General features: G+C 42.1%; 1 protein-coding gene across 2 annotated transcripts in view; it reads right to left on the bottom strand.

The window, feature by feature from the left end:
• The window catches only part of LOC119722863 (BMP-binding endothelial regulator protein-like), a 32830-nt gene extending 17756 nt beyond the window's left edge, over positions 1-15074 (bottom strand). For both annotated transcript variants that reach the window (XM_038193251.1, XM_038193252.1), the window contains exons 1-2: positions 13987-15074; positions 82-167 (exon numbers count right to left, since the gene is read on the bottom strand). In XM_038193251.1, the coding sequence (XP_038049179.1) occupies positions 82-167; positions 13987-14143 (243 nt within the window). In that variant the 5' untranslated portion in view covers positions 14144-15074. The remainder of the gene's footprint in view (positions 1-81; positions 168-13986) is intronic.
• Between the last annotated feature and the right edge of the window lie 1215 nt (positions 15075-16289).

Genomic DNA, 16289 nt, shown 5'->3' with positions numbered 1-16289 from the left:
CCTGACTTCCTAACTCGCCCCTAGTTTCAAAAGCGTGTAGATATTTGAATCAGTTTGTACAATAACTCTTGTTGTACTCACCTTGCAGACACACTGAATGCACGGGTTCCCCAACAAGATCGGCAACGTCACCACTTCCCCTTCCTTGTCACATTTAGCCCTGTCTCCTATCAGGAAAATAATCAGACACGAGGAAAAAAAGAGACATTAACTTTAAGGCAACATGACTCTGGAAATAAACTTCGGCAAAACTGCCGATACCAATTAGCGAGTGGATAAGGTTTGCGTTAAACGTGTAGCCTCTAATTTCCCGCCAAATGGTGTGCATATTGCCACTTTCCTTCGATTTCCGGACTTTGACAAGTCCCAAATGGAATATGCGTCTATCAATATGAATTACTTGTAATACGCAACATACCTGGCTGTGACCCATTTCCAGACACACAGGTGAATAGTCAATGACATGGGATTTATAGACACATTTTGATTGAAGTCATAAAAATTGTTTCGTTGTTTTTTTTGTTCGTTTGATGTTGTTGTTTATTGTTGAAGAGGATGATGTTGTTGTTGAAGAGACTGATGCTGTTGTTTTGTACTGATGATGTTGTCATTGTTGTAAAAGATGATGATGCGGTTGATGCTGCTGCTGCTGATGATGACAATGACGGTGGTGTTGGTGTTGTTGTTGTTGTTGATACTGATATTGTTTGTTGCTGATGATGTTGTTGTTGTTGTTGAAGATGACAGAGCTGTTGTTGATGTTGTTGTTGTTGACACTGTTATTGTTTGTTGTTGTTGGTGGTGCTGTTGAAGATGATGGTGCTGTTGTTGTTGTTGTTGATACTATTATTGTTTGTTGTTGATGATGCTGTTGATGATGATGATGATGATGATGCTGTTGTTGATGGGAATGATGATAATAATGATGTTGTTGTAGTAGAAGATGACAATGTTGTTGTTTGTAGACGATTAAGTTGATGTTGTTGAAGATGATGACGCTTTTGATGTTGTTGATGATGATATTGTTGCAATCTACCTACTCTCACTGCTTAATATAGTTCATAATCATATGTTATATAATTTTTTTTTAGTAAATTGTGTATTCACCTTTGATCCCACCGTAGAATCATGAAAGTAAATATGAGTTCGAATTGACTTAACTTCAACTTTTGTATGTCACAACAAACGCACTACACGTACACCCGATAAAAGTGGCCAGTTTGGAATGGAATCTCAGGGTCAAATCTATTTTAAAAACTATTGTAACTCCATAGCCAATTACTTAAATTTACTTTTATCTTCATCGCATGGGTTGTCACAGCATACCGCTCCCGTTCCACTTTACTTGTTACAGAAGAGACCGCAAACTTTACTCTGTATTCCACATCTCTCGTGCGTGAACATGCCCATTTATTACCCATCAAAAATTGAGGTTAAACTGGTGTCATAACAATTGGGAAGGTTTCTTTCCAAAGAGGACAATGCAATTTTTGTGGTTTTCTTTTTTTCCCATTTATTGCTTTTCAGTTGGTATTTTTTTCCCCTGCCGGTTGGAATCTGGTTGTCGATCCCTTCAAAGTATTCGGTGAGTCACGACCGGCCATTCTGTAGTTGTTTTCTCCTTTCAATGCCGATTTCTTTTTTATCGAAAATCGCTCGGATGATCCATCTTGCGGCGAGATCTGGCGGGCTGGCACATCCTTTCAGCCCTGACAGGCTCGCAGCAGTGCGTGGCCTCAGTGCCCGCGGCCACGAAAGAGAACAAAATACTTCAGCTCAATACACGTCCAACACAACCATAATACAGTCGTATTGACAACTTAAACCCTCAGAACAAATGTCAATTGGGAAATTTAGCGCCATGGGCAGAGCTGCAAAAAAAAAAGTCGAAGAATAAAAGCTCTGTTAACATATACTTCGTATACCAGCGTGAAAATCACATTTGATTCTGGTTTCAGCAAGATTACTGCACTGTTGCAGCGAACCTCTCACATAATCAAAAGAAAGAGAATGAAAGAAACCTGTAACAATATCAGCTTTATTCTCTGGGATAAAAACACAGGCCATAGGTCCCTGCTGTCCATAATAGACTCATTTCCAGACTTGATTGTCCTTCGAACACCATTGTGTGACTCTTGTGCTAAGTCTAACAAGCCGGTTCGTACTTCGTGGGAAACCGAAAGCGAAGCGAATCTTTAATGACGTCAAAAGCATTGACGTACGTGTATGTCGTTACCCTAACGAAATCATTCGCTTCATTCACAATTTCTCACATTCATGTAAACTTTGAACAAGAGCATAGCTTTATTGAAGTTTGAATAATGCACGCAAGAATGGACTTATAAAAAACAACTGCAGCTGAAAAAAAAAAAAAATTACCACACATGAGTTGTATTAAGATTAGACCATCAAGGACGCGCAAGAAACACCCAACATTCCGAAGTAGAGCGTTGGCTTCATAAACATAACGGCACAATAGACGTTTAGAAGGCCGCACTCTTACGAAAACAAGTCCTGATCTCATATTTATGTAAAGGAAGATGTTCCAAGAACGTTAGACTGAATGAAGTTCAAGTACTGAACCCCAACTGGACTTACAAATGACCGAAGCAGAAAATACGAAAACTTCAGTTTTTTTCAGAACAAACCACCAGTCAACAAACGTGGATGAAACGTTTCCCGAACGTGTCCTTTCGAAGGACTCAATGTTAAGTTTATAAACTAAACAATAAAAACTCAACACCTCATTCGTTCAAACGCTTAAATTCAAACCTTTCAATGTTAAAACACAATGACCAAGGCCCGCCCTACAACCGTTGACAGCACCATAATGTCGTCGATCGCCTGCAGCAGATAATTGATGAGCAAATCCAACTCCCCATAGTCAAACAGTTGACATAAATGAATAACCTCGAGATCCTGTGCGCATCGTACCACTGGGACTTGCTAAAGACAATACGAGCATTTATTTCTCAATTGATGGTTTCCCGTTACATGTACATCTCGATGCTTCCCATGGGTGAAGCATACGTGAACCCGTTCAGGAGAATTAGGCCTCGCCCTACTGGACAGAAAGCAGATCAGTCCTTTGGGAGTATCTGTCTGAAACTGTGGCACATCCCAGCACGAAGGGTGTGGTGGCAAGCACAACTTCAAAATCAAAAAGCAATGACACTCATCTGACAGTGACTGATAAGCAAAAAGAAAAGTATTTCTCGGTTCTGTGAGTAACGATGTTTCACATCGATAGGAAGCAGTACTCGTCTCGTGTTATTTTTTGATCAGTTTAAATTTTGTTCTAGTTTCGGAAAGACAAGTTTAAGTACGTGTACGTAAAATCCTGTTATTAGTGTTACGAACTCGGACATAATGAATATTAAGATAAAACGACAGCATTAGATCAATCTATGCATAAGATGGAATTTGCATCGGAGTGATGTAAATTCAATGTTGGGTTTTGCCCTTCACTGAATACTCGGGTTGGACTCGAACCCACAACTTCCTGCTTACTAGACGCCTGCACTAGTAAGCAGGAGGTCGTGGGTTTGAGTCCCACCCGAGTACAGAACTGAGTATGCAGTGTTTATAAAAATACATTAGTGCAAATTTTTATGGACAAGTATATACTTCTTAATTCTTATACGAGCTCAAAAGTACGAGATTTCGGTTATTACTAAGCTTTTCCTTAATCTAAAAAAAAGGACTTTCCCTTCACACATTTGGCCTCTCGAACTTTGTTGAATATTCATCCCCAACCACAGTTAAGATCCAATAACGCTTTGCACGTCTCAATAAAAAATATCACAGTAACCTCCTTTGAAATTGCTTCGGCAATCAAACTCCGGATTAAAAGTTTCCTATTTATTTTATCGTCGATAAAAACATAGTGTAAACCAAATAGCTTATCAGGACTTTCTTAGTATCTCATCAGTGTTTTTTTTTTACGGCAGCCTATCCGATTATTTTATGACGTCATTGACCGATATTATGTTTATTCATAAACATATCAGAAATTGTAAACCACACATAAGCCCTGTCCGCACTGGACTTTTTTTTTGGAAGGTTTTACCGAGACGATGGTAAAATGAGAAATGGTCAAATGTGACCACTGTCCGCACTTGGACTTTCGACACGGGAAAATTTACCCAGACCGCGTGGGAGAAGTAACCGAGCTGTCACAGTGTCAGTAAAATGACTCACCGTACACAGAAAACAAATTGCCGATCACATTTTCAGCCGCCGATACGCACAGTAATATTACACATGCCATTTGCATGCACAACATAATCGTTTACACGATATTATTTCATCTTGACACGCTAAATCTTGACGAAAAGGCCTATAATTCTGACGCATTTTGTGATGCACGTCGTCGAAGCCATGCCGCTGTACGATGTTCCGTGCGGCAGCAGTGCCATCAGTATTCGTTGGTTCCCATCGCATGCTTACAGAATCGAAGCTATGATGTGGGCAGGAACCAGTGACTACGGCCTACGTACGGTACCGGACGTACCATGATGTTCCGTGCATGACTACAGTAGCGTATCAGGACGAATTTGGATCGTGAAAAATAACATACATCGGTGGAGAAAGAGAATTTCTGCAAATTAATTCTCAGAACGTGATCTCTCTTCTCTGTGTATGTATTTTTGTCCGTTGAAATATATATTTTAACGAGATTTTACCGCTTGCAGCGTGTTTCTACAAAATGTTCGGCCACCGCACGTGCAGGTTCGTGCGGTCTCTGTATGCATAACAGGGCGCTCGGGCCGGATGTACGCTTTCCTGAGCCGCTTTTACCGACTCACACTGTCCGCACTGGACTTATCGTCTCGGGAAAAGTGACCTGGTCAGTTTTCCTGGGCGCGTGGGAAGTTTTCCTGGGCAGCAGTTGGCCAGTAAAAGTAACCGCTGGACTCAGGAAAAGTAACCGAGAGGAAAACGTCCTAGGCTGTCCGCACTGGACTTAAAATGGGAAAAGTACCCATAGTCTCGGTTAGTTTGACCAAAAAAAGTCCAGTGCGGACAGGGCTATAGAGAGGATTATTTTCCTACAGAGCAATACAAATAACCATACTGATCCCACCTGCCATACGGACCCATTATGTCGACACAAAACAGGTCTTCTACCTCAGCGATTGCAGAGAAGCACCTGCTTTGGACACTGAAAAAACAATGATCCAATGGTTGCGGTCAAAAACACATTCCTATATCATCTATGGAATGTCCAAATATGCCACTTGACTTCGCCACGACCTTCATAAAGTTATCCCCGATTGAACGATGAACGTTTAAACGCAGATAAACAATTATTAAAACAAAACACACACGATGGGTCGGATAATGCCTACTGCAATATTTGGTGGAATTTACAGGAAAGACGGCACTTAAACAGGCCGGCATCCGCTGTGTCGGTTTTCAGAAGTATTTCAAAATTTGGTTGGAAATCAAGAGCCGTGAAATTTCATTTTAGTTCCGCACCGTGCGTTCACGCACTGCTGGGTTATTCCAGGACATCACGGGGGTGTCTGACAAGATAAAAGGGCATCGTTCGATTAATGCACGAACTGTGAAATCTGATACAATGTTATGTCCTATCGATGTCGCATTAAGTACACTGTGCCACGAGTACGAGTAGGTTGTCATATAAGTACGAGTACATTCTCATATTTCCACGAGTGGGAGTATGATACATTGCCATGAGTAGGCCCTCGAATACGAGGACGAGTACTTTGCCACGAGTATGAGAACGAGTGCGAATACAGGTATTTGTTTTCCTTGTGAGTACGAGTATGAGTGGACATTCTATGAGAGCGAGTAGAGTACGAAAAATGAACTTGAGTACGAGTACGAGTACTACAATTAAAGCTGTTGCGATGTTAGCTAACTCTTGATTGTCCCAAGATGGGATTTGAGTAACTTAAGTCGATTACTTCATTGTATCAGCTGTGTTGAACTGTTAATCGATTATCGATAATCGATCGATAATAATCGATCGATAATAATCGATTCTCAATTCCCCCAAAATAATCCTTTACTTCGGTGTGAGTAACCGAATAGTGACCATGAAGTTCTAAATGTGTGGTTCACCTACGTAAATAAAGCAAACACTGCAAAGGCGAAGCGAAACAGCCACAGGCTAAACATGCAGTAATTGCTCCATGATTTAATCAATTCCACAAGAACAAAAGCGAAATCATAAAGAGTACATGAGTCTCAATGAACTAAAACCTTTAGGGCTATATTTACCACTCAAAAACATGCTTTATTCCAATATGCCAAGGGAAGTACTTAATTTATAGCACCTTAATTTCCTCTGGGAAGGTTGTTGTTCAGTTTGTACACCATTTCCCCCCCCCCCCCCAGATTTTATTTTGGCTTCAGAGCAATTTGCTAAACTCACGTGCGGACAATCATGTACGTGGATTTAGAAGATTAGGACCATTTGTACATGTCTGTCACAATCGCCAAGGTCATTTTGTAGTACTAAAAACACGGTGTCCTAATGGTTGAATAACTATTCCGGATAACTTATATTTTAACCAACCACAGTAAGAAAAAACATTTTGCTAACAGATTATAAAAGGATATGGGTTTTTCACCCATTCCAATGGGATGGGGTTCACACAGTTAACTTAATTTACATCAGAGTGAAAAGCCCCATGACAATCTGATGCACTGATATCACTGGGTAAATCCCATTGGAATGGGTGAAAAACCCATAGCCTTTTATAATCTGTTAGATCCCTGGTTTGCACGAACGGATTTCCATGGAATTTTCACTGCTTATACGCAAGAGTGTAATTAAAATGCTCCATCAAGATAAAATACTCATGTTACGTTGTTTTTGAGAAATTAAATGGTATCTGCTTGCACAACTTTTTTTAGGGAAGGACTCAGGACTCTCTGGGACCAGCAAATGTAAGGAATACAAAACTTGACTTGAGTTAGTTGAGTTTATAAGAAAAGGTTGCGATGCTGGTTCACTGTCCTTTGCAAAAAAAATTTGATCTGAATATCCCATCATGAGAAATTATTACATACAAGAGGAATGTCGTAAATTTCAAGCGAACGAGAGTAGACAGGGCACCTTGGCCTACCTACGCTCGGATTTGCAATGCCGAGTTTAACACGTGTCTCCAGTTCGGAGTGACACGTGAAATACGACCGAATATGGTATGCCGTTGTTTATTTGGCCAGCAAGACATGAATGTGTAAAATGCCAGTCGGATTTATTTTTTTATTAAATGGTTGTAAATCACACACGGGAACCTGTTGTAGTGGTCTGACTTCTTGTTGTGGTACTCGTGTTTTTGGGGTAGTATATAGATCATAGATGACGGCGAGAGTTACGTCCGACTGAATGGTGTCGCATGATTAATGTTCGGAATGTAATTCCCCCTGCAACCTCATACTGAAATCATTCCGACTGGTACCAGAAACATCACTCTCTGAACTCTTCGTCGCCTGAAAATCTAGCCATTTTTTTATTTTAACCAAATCGTCGAGACAGTAACGTTGATAATTAACGGCTGATGGAACGCGATCTCCTCACACGATAACTAAACTCTAGTGAATGCCTCCTTGTTCTCTTCCCGTGAATCATGCTGTTAATGGCGCGATATCGTGACCACCCTTCACTCCAAGGCCAGTCGTCTTATTTGAGACAGTCTCCAAAGCGGAGCCGTAAATTACACTCATAAATCCACTTTATTCAACAATGATAAATGCTCAGGAATGTCGCGACAGACAGCTGAGAAACTAGATTCGTTAAGGGGCCATTGCCACCTGCACACCTGTACTCAAGCAAACCCTGGTATATACCTGTACAAGTTCACAGCTCATACAGACCATGGGACCAACTCACTTTTAAACCATCAAAGAAGTCCTCAACCAGAACATGAAACGCTTTGTGAGGGGTAAATAACTTTTTTGGCAGGCTATGGACACGAAAGGGACGCCGACAAACCACAGTGATTAATAAATTGGCCCCACTGAAAAGAATCAATCATCTCAATAAAAGGCAAGCCGGTTCACCCTGAACCTTTGATCGGTGTCGGGATGCACTTTGCATCGGCCGCCCTATACCTGATCCGCGGACTTGTGAGTCAAAAGAGAAGGGTAGTTGTACCCATTGGAGGTAATCCTAAACCGCGTAACACTATAAGCCCAACACCTTGCAGTCTGTTCGTGTAACGTTAATCAGTTCTGAATGTAACAACCCAATTTCCAACCCCCATGCCAGCCAAATTGTGGGCCCAGAGGACATTAGCGACTCCACCGACGCCACAGCTCCAAATTCTAATTTTCTGCCTGCCCGGGATACCACCTAAGCGCCTGCGTTTAGCTCGGTGGTTTCAGTTAAGACAAGGAGAAATTCCATTGCTTCAGGGTAGGATAGTAAATAAGGAGATTATGTGCTGTGTTGTTGCAAAGAACAAGTGCCAGTTTTGTCTGATTGCAATTACTTCATTAGGCTGAACAAACTCGAGCCAGATGCACAAAGGGTACATGCGAGCATAATAAAAGTCTAAATAACAGCGTGTCAAAGTTGCACTTGCCCAAATCAATTCTTGTTGTGATTCGCCCATTTCTATTTATTAAAAGAGAAAAAAATGAAGGAACTTGAGCCTCGGATTTGTTATTGTGTTCATCGATGGAAAACGAACTAAAGTTAAATTTAGCCTGTAAGTATTCGCGTTGGTCTCTAAATCTATTCGCGTAACATCACGATAGGCGCCTGAATGGGGTCAGTCTTCCTTGGAACTTTTCCTCTCAAATCTTAAGTTATGCGCGAACAGGCACGTGTGAACCTTGAGTTGAAACTGTGGCACGCAATTGACTTTACGCCACCTCAAGCCTGACGAGTTTACCCACTTCAAGAAAATGAGAATTCCCCTCTCACCAAGTCGTGCAATGCGATCTTCTCCAACGGCAATAATGTTACTCGAACCACTGGTATGGATATCGACTATCCATAAAAGTCTGCTGATCTAAGGTTACTTGTTTTATTTTGTGAAACATTTTCTTTGGGATGATAATAACAAATGTGAGCTTTCATGACATATGAAGCAAAGCTGGGAAGATTGTTTGTAGTTTGTTCGTTTGTAATTATTTGGCAATTGGCCGGGACAGCCCACGAAAGTCTCTCGACTTATTTCCAGTGCGGTCCCTTGGTTGAACTTGAAGATGTGGACATAAATTACAGTTTTAGTGGTGAGAGAAAGACCCAGAACGATATTCTATAGGGAAACCCACGGAATCAGGCAGGGACTGAAAACCCAATCCACATTGGCCCAGGCGGGAATCGAACCCGGGTCACGGCGGTGGAAGGCGATCCTGATCCCCTTACAGTGTTAAGTGTAGTCGACTCCATCGTAAGTCCAAAAAAGGCTTCCCAAATCAATCACAAGTTATCCAATGGTAAGTCAAGTCACAAGTTATTCAAATGAGCTCAGACAAAGGCATTCCTGTGTTACTGCTCATCCCCTTTTACTTGTGTCTGGACCTGTAACCGGACTTGTGATCTCCACTACTACTCCGGAAGGTAAAAGTTAAAGCAGTCTGCTGCTTGTGACCAGCCACATGTACATTGACCTCAACAAGCCAGCCGAGTTTGTCCCAAAGCATCATGGCTTCTTCATATAATCCAAGATGGCGGATTGGGTCAACTGCTGTCACTTTCAATCGGCGCGCGCGGCCAGATGTTGAGGCCTAATAGCTTGTAGAGTACACACGCGTTGTTCCATCCGCCAAAAGTCTGGACTTGCTAGAGTTCGTTCCGCTGTCCAGACGCGGAGAGGCCAGGCCAGAGGGTAAGACCTGCTGTCAAAGTTGCAGGTGAAACCAATGCTGATGGAAACCATCTTTAAACACCGCCCATATTATTTGCTGAATATTACACATCCACCTGTATGAGTGAACAAATGTTGCCACAGGAAACAAGAAAAGTGTATACTTTGTGTTCACGGGCAAGACTCTTTAGTACAACAGCCTGTCTCAAGACCAGACTTGAGTTGCACTGCAGCACTGATCTCGAGATGCTGCAGAAAGCTGGTCTCTTGCCCGAGGTTATAATTGGTATGAAACAAATTTAAAACGTGGCACTTATTTATTGAATTAATTAAACTGTAACTGTTTGAAAACCCACGCAAAAAATAGATGCTTTGAGAGAGAATGGCCTTGACGATAATATATCAGCAAGTAACAACGGGAATAACCATTCGTCGTAAACAAAGTCAGTCTTGGAAATACAGAGACAGACACAGAATTTTCCTCAAAGCGCAATCTCTACTTAAACATACAGGACATAGAAATGTTACCGGAGTCCAGTTCGTACGGTCTCGCACAGCTCAAGACAGAGTGCTCGAGGACTCTCAGCAGAGCAAAGCGTCCACATCTCTCCGGCGCCAGCAAAATCTTGTTACAGACGCAGGAGTCACTGCCACATGCTCACGCCGTTAAAAAAGAAAGCTCCAGATAATTTAGTACACCTTTTCCACCTCCGCTAAAAGCCTCTGCTTTCTTAAGAGGTGTATACTCTATTCGGAATGGTTATATTTACAGCTAAGGGAAGTTACCGGTGACAAAATTCAGAAGGGTACCCCCCCCCCAAAAAAAATACTGGGTGGTGAGTTGACATAAATCAGCCACATGCATGCATAAAAGAAGGTCGTGTTTAGTAAAAACATTTGTCCAAATTTGTCACGGCACATTTGCCAGGTCGTTCCACCCAAGGATGAGTAGCCTATTTCTTCCACATGAATTTATGAGAAACACAAATAGACAAGACAAACTGAAGGGACGCAGGTGTCCAATGACACGCACTTTGTGCGCTTTGGACTATGGGAACACTCCCCACGCTGAATATTTTTTAAAATGAGTATGGAATAAATGTCTTCTTGTATCTCGAATCTAAAGAAATGTGTCAGGCCAATAAATAAAATAAATCAATTTCTCATCCCCACCCGCTTCCCTTTTTCGGCCACCTTTTTTTTCTTTCTTAAATCATAAATTGCAATACATTATGTCTATTTATTTGTTTCCAGCAAAATTGTAGCTACATATGCAAATTCAAAATCTTGTAGAAAAGCTGACGGATTCTTGGACACAAAATTATCAGCAAAAGAGTCGAGAAAATTGAAGAAGCGATCGCTCCACTTGGAAAACCTGCAATCTTGGGGAGGGGGGGGGGGCTGCCTCCATTTCAAAAAGCCTAGACAAGAAACTTCTTTTCTGTACAATGACGTGTATATATAATGATGGACTAAGTATGTGTGGATTAACAACAGGAAGCTAGGATTAATTAGCAGGTGTCACAATGTTTAACAAACCCAACAATGCTAATTAGTCAATGTGTCCGATCTGCGGTTAGCCTCCAACACAAGCCGTGGTGCGCTGTCCTAAAGGTGCTAAGTCTAATCTGTTTGAACACTGGGCGCCTTGAATCGGCGAAAGCTATTAACACGTACTTGCTATGTTGGTGTCAGAGGTCTTGACCAATAACTATATCCCTTTTTTGTATATTAACAGAAAGTCTGTGGAACTGGGAGCGCGAGGCTTTTTTCCCTTCAAATCATTGTGAACAAAACGTCAATGCCGTATAACAAGTAGGCTTACCACTGCCAAAAGAAGGAATACAGTGTATATACAAGTACAATGCGTGGCTACCTTTGTTAGAAACAAGGGAGCCACTTATTATTGAACCCCTTTACTAAAATCTGTACTTGCAATCTTCAGTGAGGATTAGTCTGGCGACAGTGAGCGCGTCTCTCTTGCAAAGGGCAGGAATACACGACAGTGTTTTCTGGGTTCCAGACTCGAGCAACTCAAGCTGTCATTAGTAATAATGATTGCGGGGCAGCAATGGTTCAAGTGACGGGGCTGGAAACAGTGGAAATGCGCACACATCCTTTGGTAGCGCAAAAGGGGAAACTTCATTTATAGGTTCAGGAAGGTGCCACGTCTTATAATATCAGTATGTGTATGAGTGATTTCTCTCCCAGTGGCACATACAAAAATTATTAATGTAAACCACGTGTTAGTGTTCTGGACTTACAAGATACCAATAAACTTCCTTTCACTGTAGCTTGTAAGATTAAAATATGGCTTACGGTATATAGTTCTGATTCTGAATGCAATAAAATATCACTGATCACCAACTACCACCAGAAATGAGGATAATTAAATGCAGATAAAACCCAGGTCAGGAACCTCGGACAATACTCTCCATTCATTTCTAAACAAATAGAAGGACCCCGGTGAGTAAAGTTGTTCAGTCACTCATACAGCTTATCGAGAATTACAATGGCGAAAAATCGGCCGTAAAAAAAGTTTACAGTCTTTTTGACTCGGCTGGCACAAGCGACAGAGTGTCTTCCACACTGGAGGAGTTTTATTTGTAAAACGATGATCGAATCACGAAATCTCGAGGAACGAAATTGACCGTTGCCCGCCAGTGAAGGGTTACTACTTGAGCGGACAAAACGATCACTCCGTTTGTCGTTATGTTCCAACACGCGTATTTTGACCTCGATGTTTGCACTGCTTTTCAGACCGAGTCGCATGCATGCCATAGGGGCCTCGTGGCGCGACACTGCCGGTAAACGCGTGTAAAATATTCCCTTGTTGAAGTTAAAGGAAAACACACGACATATCAAAACTTCAGCACCCCCTTGCATGTGGACATGCCTATAAATTATACTCTCCTCAGAAAGAATACAGATTCCATTGGAAACTTCACATTTTGATTGATCCAAACTGTCCTCAGTTTTGCAAATAATAATTAAGCTAATTTCTTGTTTGCATAACTTGGATTGATAATTTATCATGGAATGCGGTCGTAAATACGCTGGGCGCAAACTGGGCATTTCCGTTAATTAAAGAAATGGTTGGGTGCCCCGTGTTAAAGTTAAAGGGGAAAATTGTAGGGGAGTCGCCGGCTGTATGTTGCGGATAGTGATGGCAGCCCACAATTGAAAAATTTATCACCCGCCCATAAAAACGTCCAATTTGATTAGCGTTAACGAGGGGACATAGCGGTCAGTCGGGGGCGCGGGCTGGGCCGGCGCTGCACACACACGGCGCACGGGCCCTAGACTTACTGGCTTCGTCTCCGCGTCGTAAAAAAAAAAAATCCGGGAACCGAAAATCTGCCTTTAATTGACAAGTCACCGTGCGAGCGCGCGGCACGGAGGCGCTGCGGCAGGGACAAGCCGACAATAGACCGATGATTAGAAGGAAGATAACTGTCACCAGTCTCGAGTATAGACTCGTCACCCACTGCACTGCACTGTACATCACACAAGGGATGCTTTTTTTCCATTCACACACATGATACAGCCCGCAGCAGGCGCGTTCTGTTGTGTACACGTGGACATACTGGAGTTTGTAATCAAGTTTTGAGGGGGGTTATAAACTCCAGCAAAGTCCCTTTTTATGGGTTCGTCTAGTGAATCATATCAGCCACAGCTGACAAATGGACCGGTTTTTAGTCCCGGAAGGGTAATGACTCTTTTGTAAAGTTAAAAACGGTGGCTTGGAATAAAGTGCATTTGGTGCGAAAATACGGCAGCAGTGCAACTGTTAAAATGGCCCACCCAGGAATATTATTGCAGAGCTTTTTTTAAAGCACTTATTTTTTTTTACTGATATTTTCAAACGAGTAGAGAAGTACCATACGTTTGCAGCATTCCTCTCCCAAAATACACAATCTGTATTGGAATCTCGACAGTGATAATTTCATCACGGTCCATTCATGCACATTTTACAACTTTAACCTTGGGTTCAAAAGATAACACGGAAGTCTATTTAAAAACAGATGACGCACCAAATGTGCATTTCTAATTTTCTGCTGTGGGGGAGAAATAACCTGTGAACAAACAGTGACAGTGATAGATTATTAAATAAATCATTATGGTTATTTACATGATAGTGTTTTAACTGAAATGTCTATAAGTTATATTAAAACTAGGTTTCACAACTTACCAACTAGCTGGCCACACGCCCTGTCCGCGACCCACCACAGAAACAGAAGAAGTTTGAAGAGAGAAGCAAGTTCACGACTGTTCCATTTCACTTTTATTCCCATCATTTTGTTTGGGTACAGCTTTTCCAAATCAATCCTCAAAGCGTCACAAAACATGAAACAGTTAACAGTTCACACGCCGGCATGCGCATAATAATTCGTTTTACATCATGATCCAAATAGTCCAAAACCTACATGTGCATGTACATACCGCGAACGCATGTACACGTGCTGCAGATAAAAATAAACGACGTTGGTGTGCAACGCTACAAGCTCACATGTCAAAACAAATCTCCAAGCCAGTTTGTCATGGACCAGAAATGGGTAGGGTCCGCTGTAATTCTTCTTTTCCTGGGTGAACGAGCAGTTAAAGCCGTGTTTGTGCTATCTTCCCGAGTTGAATGGAATGAGGTGTCCGGGGAAACACCTCGCGAGACAACCCAGGGGCGTAGGTAGTCCCAACCCGGCTCAAGTCTCCAGCGAGACTTCAGACACACGACCGATTGGCGTCAGGGCATACAAGAGGTCGCCTAGCGTGTCAGGGTAGTCCTGTACCGTCAAAAAGCCCCCACTGTACCCTCCACAGGCAACTCGAGTTAATGGGGCGTTGGAAGCCCTATCTCTGTCTTTTCACTTAAATTTTCGGTGATGTTATGCCAACGGACTGGGGCTCTGTTAATGGTCGGACGACTGGTGACGTACCTGTGCCGTGACGGTGTGGCATTACGAAAAAAAAAAGCTCAAGGAATAAAGAAAGTCGTTTTCACTTGAAAACTGTCTAGACCATGTGTCCAGGTAGGAGCTTACAGTATTATGATGAGCTCACATCACATCCCCCTTGTCAGACCATCTGAGCAGTTCACTCAATGTGCTTTCTCCACTTATTATGAAGTCATCAGAGTATGCGGGATACTTTATACTTGTAATATTTTCCACGTGCTTGGAGTCAATCCCAATACAAGATGCATCCACAGCTCAGAAAACTACCACACTCAATAGTATTCGAGTATAACCCGTCATATCAAATACACATCTGAACCGGTGACTGCAGCTAGATATAGAGCAAGGATATGGCTATACACACAGCTAGCGGAGCGCTGAGCAAACTAAACGCGTGGAGCATTTTTTTTTCATTCACAAAGTGGTGACCGCAGTGGCCCATTGCACAGTGCACGCTGTTGTCAATCATGTGATCAGCGTAGCTTGACCATCCCACCCCACCGCAGAACGCACCATAAACGTGTGTACTATAGCACCGTGCATATGTAAATACATGTACATTTACATGTACACATCATATCCAACCCCTACAAGGTACACGTTGGTTTGGACTGGAGTGGCGGGCTGTCATCTTTTTCTAATTGGAGTTTCCTTTTAATTTCTGTAGCTGATATTTTTTCTCCAGACTAGTGCATTCTGCACCACACTTTTAATTCACATTAACGGTGTAGGTTTGTTCTTATTCCTCTATGATACAACTTGGGGGGGGGGGGGCTAAATTCCTCAAATATGGATGGAGCCACAACATCTGATTTATTACCATTAACCACTACCGAAAAAAATCTTTCCCTGAAGAATAATTTCACTCACCCCCCTTAAAAAGGTAAACGTACATCAACAACCCTTCCTTAGTAGTATCGAAGCCAGCTAAAGCAAAAAGTAAAGAAAGGAGAGAAAATATACTATGTAAAAACAAGGAGTGACAAACAGACTTTCGAAATAGTTCACTGGCTTTTTTCTTCTTCAGAAGTTTGCGAATTAACTGCCAAAAATTCTTGCACTGAAAATGTGAGTTCATGGTTCATGTGCCTGACAAAAAAAACCAGCAACTAGACTTGGCACATAATCTGCATCACATGCACAGTCCCTGCCTTGGTCCGTACTACATGTACAATGTACATGTACATGTATATACATATTTAGTGTGTGTGTGGCCCTGGTTTGGCAACATACAATGTATAACTTCCTTGTCCCATACACAATGCACATAGCGTGTAGCGCCGCATGCATGCTGCGTACAGTCGCGGAGATGTTTTGGACTAAACGATGCTCAGCCCTCGTTCCAACCATTCAACCCACTAGTTTACTTTTGGACAAGAATTAGCCTACTACATGGTACATTCCTTGTTGGTCTTCCTCTTCAAATACTATATCTTATCAAGCATTCCTTAACATAAAGCCGGATCAAAAATGTAAACATGAACTGTTTAGAACACCGCGCGGGGTCCAACGATTCCCCCCCCCCCTCATTTTGCAAGGGGAA

The sequence above is a fragment of the Patiria miniata genome, unplaced genomic scaffold (assembly GCF_015706575.1).
Source record: "Patiria miniata isolate m_02_andy unplaced genomic scaffold, ASM1570657v1 HiC_scaffold_16, whole genome shotgun sequence".
Lineage (NCBI taxonomy): Eukaryota > Metazoa > Echinodermata > Asteroidea > Valvatida > Asterinidae > Patiria > Patiria miniata.
Note: the sequence above shows the minus strand (reverse complement) of the source record. Positions and strands in the feature narration are given on the sequence as shown.